Below are 5161 nucleotides of genomic sequence, written 5' to 3'. Positions count from 1 at the left end.
ACACTTGTAATAAAATATCCTTCATGTATCTAAAGAGTGAACCTGAAGCACGCATATATATTAGAAAAATGTTCCCTCTGTGAAACTGTCACAATATAGATGTTACTCTTTGGCCCTCACAAACGTTATATCTAGGGCAGCGTTTCCGACTATTGCGATTACTAGTCGGCCAGGCAGTGCGGCTAGACCGACTCTGAGATCAGCCAAAATTCTGCGAAACGCCCCGTTTAGGAAGAGCTCATCCTGGAGACTGTGAAATACTATAAAGAGTCATTTTACTGGTGACAGAGCGACCGATCAAGCAGGCACGTCAAAAAGTGTGAACTTGGGATAGAAGGTATACAAAGTTTTTTTTGTTGTTTTTGTTAAAGAAAGGTAATATCTCTAGCCTGTATATTTGTTTTATTGTTTGCATTGGTTTGTTTGGTTTTGCTCATGGCTGTTCGACGTGCTAGTCCGAGGTCAAGGCCTCGCCAGGAAGCATACGAGTCTCCTTTTGCCATGACATATTTCATGTTATGTAAATATGTCAGAAATAAATTATTCTATTCGATTATATTTAGGTACCATTCATCTGTGTGATTTCGTAGAGGGCCGGTTTGTGAACCAACAGTGTAGATGTAGTTGAGACTTGGCTACGTATAAGCCAATTCGAAGATGTGATTCAAATGGAGGATTGAGATGATGACAGACATAAGAAACACGCTCATAAAGCGCCTTTTTCGAAAAAAAAATCACAGAAAAGCCATCGTTATTTACCGACAAACGTCATCTGTGCGCCGTCAGGCTCAATCACAGCAGCTCTGTGATAGTGAATCTGTTGTCAAAGTCGTCTTGTTCACTTCATCACATTTAGTAATTTGGCCCGCTTGTCAGACATTCTGACAACAAGCAGCATGCGCGAAAACTTTGTGCACCCCTAAAATGCCAACTATAGAATTTGCAAAAAGGCTTATCGTGTAATATATTGACGCATGCTCTGTTTTGCCAAAAGTCATGACAAGTGGGCGAAATTACTAATTGAAGTAAGGAGAATCCATGAGGCAGACGAGTGTTGCATAAGTGAGGAATGTGTGTTACATTATTCCTCGAACAAATGTTTTGTACGTAAACGCGCCATGCAGTGCACTGCGACAGCGTGCCCCACGTTTAAAATACAGGGCTAGTTCTGCTGCCCTGAATATGCGCGTCTTCAATGTGTGCCATCTTCTTCACGCTATCAACCTCTGGGGGTGCTAAACCACTTTTAGTTTGCCATCGTAACATGGTGCAGTACGTATTGCACTACTGGTTTTAAGTTATACAAAAATGCGCAACAGGAATAACGAAACATTCGTTCGAACTGACCTTGCAAGTCTCCAGAGGCAAAAGACTTACTAGTAGCCCCATTCACTCTTCTGTGTTACAAAGCATACAAACAGCCAGTTCCGGCGAAAATGGAGACTCGGTGGATGAAGCATCATCATGGGAGCAAATCACAGTCTTTAATCTGAACCTTGCTGAACATGCATCTGGACACGCTATTTGCGTAACCGCCCCGCCGCGGTGGTCTAGTGGCTAAGGTACTCGGCTGCTGACCCGCAGGTCGCGGGTTCGTATCCCGGCTGCGGCGGCTGCATTTCCGATGGAGGTGGAAATGGTGTAGGCCCGTGTACTCAGATTTGGGTGCACGTTAAAGAACCCCAGGTGGTCAAAATTTCCGGAGCCCTCCGCTACGGCGTCTCTCATAATCATATGGTGGTTTTGGGACGTTAAACCCCACATATCAATCAATATTTGCGTAACAGAAGCAACTACAAAGATTCACTTGCATGTAATTCAGAGCTTGCCATACAGCAGCGCATTCAAAAGGCTATAAATGTGTTGTTAACTGCACTGCTAAGGGGGCATACGCCGCTCATACGGTTTCTATGCGCGGCTTTGCTCAAGCGCCATAAATTCTACAACTGGTGCTGAATGTGTGGCTATAACATTGAATCAATAAGAACAAGCAGGAAATTATGAACTAGAAATTGAGCATAAGATAGGTAGGAACAAACCACTTATATATCAAATTTGATGAACACGGGTATACGGAAAAAGGTGGTATGCCGCTACATTTCTGTTTTCTGGTGGCTGGTTATTTTTTTTTTTTTAGCACGATGACGTGTTCCCACCATTGACTCATTCCACCTAGCTTGCGACACAGGTCTCTGACCGCTAGGGTTTCTCGACAGCTGAAAAAAATGCGTAAATAGTGCTAGAGCTGATAAGGAGATAATTATTGACGTATAGCACTTAAAATATGTGAGGCACAGGACAAGGGATACTCTAGTCGACAAGGATGTTCACAGGACGAAGACAAACCCTGCAAAAGTTATCTTGCTTACCTCAAGCAAGCGTTCGCAAGCAAACTCTAACTGCATTTTCCCTTGCTTGTGAACCACAAAGCTCCTTTTGCATTCCATCAACTATGCTTTGCGAATTCCGGCTGGCACCCGAAGTGAGCGATGTTCTAGTAGATGAACCAGCACGCAACCCGAGCAGCAGGAACAAACGGTACTGATGACGACAGCAGTGAAGACAGAAGCGCCCATCGACACCGCCAAGATGATCCGTCAAGAAAGTTAACCAAAATCTCCGAGGTAGCGATCACACCAGAATGCTCCACCTGCCGGCACACCAGAAAAAGCAATGAAATGATAAAAATGTAAAAAAAACAGAGATCAGATGACAATATCACGAGTGCATTTCGTTATTTTCGCACGTGGTGCTAACTTCATTTCCATCATACGCGGACTCTATAAAAGATTTATTGCATTTTTTTCTTATTTGCACTCTTACCTAGAAACTAGACACCCCTTCCAAACGCGATATTAGCCAGCAGTGTCAGCCAGCTGCTCGAACGTTGCGGCCACACGCTCGTCACTCTTGGGAGAGTGGAGAGGTGGAGCGCCTTTGTGCTATATGAATGGTAGACGCAAACAATTGCTTGTATTATTTGGCGGTTTCGATAACGATAAAAAGGGGAGGGAGGGCACGTGTCATGTTACGTACGCAGTAAAATAAATAAATTACCTTCACAAATACAAGCCCCTGCACAGACGCATACTCAAAGCAAGGCACGTCGCACATTCCTGGCGTGTTGTCAAGGTGCTTGGATTCGGGCATCGACGGAGCTGAGTGCATTGTCTGGAGTGGTTCACGTAACTATCCTTTGCCATTGATAACACTTCAAGCGTAGCATTAAAACGTACAGTTGACTACTTCATGTCTATTTATTTATTACTTGGTAAACTTATCACGGCGATGTGGTTTAACTGTCTTGTGTCAGGAGCCGCTTTCGGGAGGAGGTGAACTTGACCGGTGAAACTTTCGTCTCTCTCATAGGTTTCTCTCTCGTGCAGCTTCCTGACGAGCCATGCCCACGGAAGGTCAGGAATCCTCCAGCGAAACAGCCACCGCAGAGGAGGAGGCGGTGGCACAGGAGGCGGCGTTACCGGAGGCAGCGGTGACACATATGCAACGCCAGACGTGGTGCTTCTGGGCATTAGTTGTCACGGTGGTCGTAGGACCAGTGCTCTTTTCAGGGCTCTTTTACATCTATATTCCGTACACCACCACGCAACCCCTCAGCTACTGGTATCCCTGGAGACAACGCCCTGCCAGCGTGGGTTTTACGTTTCCCCGCATTTTCCTGTGGAATCCAGCGGACGATGACAATTGTCCGCCCGTGAGAGATCGACTTCTGATGGAATGTGGCGAGTTCAACAAAACTGAAAAGCTTTGCTACATCACAAAGGACCCTGTTTACCATGTTGTCAGTGACGCCATTGTTGTCGAAGCGTCTCGCTTGGATCCTTACAATCTGCCGAGGCACCGGCACCCGGAACAGTGGTGGGTGTACTCTACCTTGGCTGGAGAACCCGCTAAGTGGTCAATGCCTTTCCGTCGCGTTTCTGAACTGTTTAACTGGACTATGTCATATAGAGACGATGCGGACGTCGTCGCTCCCTACACCACGTGGCGGAATCGCTCAGATTTAGTTTCAATGCGCCGCGAACTTCTTCTCGAGGCTATTGATGCGAAATCTAAAAGCATTGCCTGGTTTGTAAGCACGTGCGAACAGCCGCTGCGCCGTAACGCTGCAGGGATCCACTACCATCCTCTGCCCAGAAGCTCGGAAAATTTCATGGTACATATCAACCAAACGTTCGACGTTTTCATGTTTCCTGATTGTGGCCGCCCATTGTGCAATTCCCTTGAGGAGTGTATGCAGATGGTGGCCAAGGACTTCTACTTTGTATTCGTTCTCGAGACTTCTCCCTGTTTCCATCACCCGTTGCAGATGATATCCGCCGCCTTTCATTACAACATCGTTCCCGTCTACTTCGGCAAGACAGCCCTCGGAGATACGGTGCCCCAGGGGTCCGTTTACGACACATCGCAAGAGCCGACCGCATTCGATATTGTCGACAAGCTCAACGTCATGCGTGACGACGTGCACACGTATGTGTCGTACTTTACATGGAAACAGAAGCTACACGAGTTCCCGGTCCACCCAATGTGCGCGCTCTGCGACGCTCTGTACGAAGCTGCCGAGAACTCCACTGCCACTACCGACATCTTCTCCTGGTGGCGGCGGCGCCCAGAGTGCGACTATGTCATACCAAGTCCAGGTGGTTCCATCATTAATGCGAAGCTCACCGCACACGGAATAATTTTTGTGCCTGAGGAAGAGATGGAAATTCCTGGTCGCATTGTTAGGCCTCCTAAAGCGCAACGTACCGCTACTACAACAGCAAGTCCTCTCCCATTAGATGAAGTCAACGAAAACTTGGGACATGACCACGACGACACATTGTAAGGGCGCATTGTTGCAAATTTTTTTCGCATTCCTTTCGTCTTTTATATAATTGCACCCACTTCGATAGTTCTTTTTCACCGTGCAAATAAACTTTTTATCTGCCCAATCTCGGTTACATTTCCTGTCCACTACAGAACAGCGTTGCGAGCTAATGCATGGAACTACCGTATCCCTTGCACTCTTCCATGGCCATCTAGGCGCAGCAACTTCCTGCCTCTCCTCTAGTATCCGTGCCTAAGATCGCCACTCAAGTGTTTGCCTGACAGATTAGATCCAGACATACAGTACTCGCGGATTCAAATGCATAAGCAATTT

At 46.7% G+C, this 5161-nt stretch overlaps 1 protein-coding gene across 2 annotated transcripts; it reads left to right on the top strand.

The window, feature by feature from the left end:
- Window positions 1-2942: 2942 nt before the first annotated feature.
- LOC119177096 (alpha-(1,3)-fucosyltransferase C) lies at window positions 2943-4952 on the top strand. 2 transcript variants are annotated; one of them, XM_037428482.2, is made up of 2 exons: window positions 2943-3185; window positions 3370-4952. In XM_037428482.2, the coding sequence occupies exon 2, from the start codon at window positions 3401-3403 to the stop codon at window positions 4844-4846; it is 1446 nt and encodes a 481-aa protein (XP_037284379.2). In that variant the 5' UTR covers window positions 2943-3185; window positions 3370-3400; the 3' UTR covers window positions 4847-4952. The 2 variants fall into 2 exon arrangements, with proteins under 2 accessions (XP_037284379.2, XP_037284378.2); XM_037428481.2 differs by having other exon boundaries at window positions 2945-3185; window positions 3387-4952.
- Window positions 4953-5161: the final 209 nt, after the last annotated feature.

This window comes from Rhipicephalus microplus, chromosome X, assembly GCF_043290135.1.
Source record: "Rhipicephalus microplus isolate Deutch F79 chromosome X, USDA_Rmic, whole genome shotgun sequence".
Lineage (NCBI taxonomy): Eukaryota > Metazoa > Arthropoda > Arachnida > Ixodida > Ixodidae > Rhipicephalus > Rhipicephalus microplus.
This window is presented reverse-complemented; position numbering and strand designations above follow the sequence as displayed.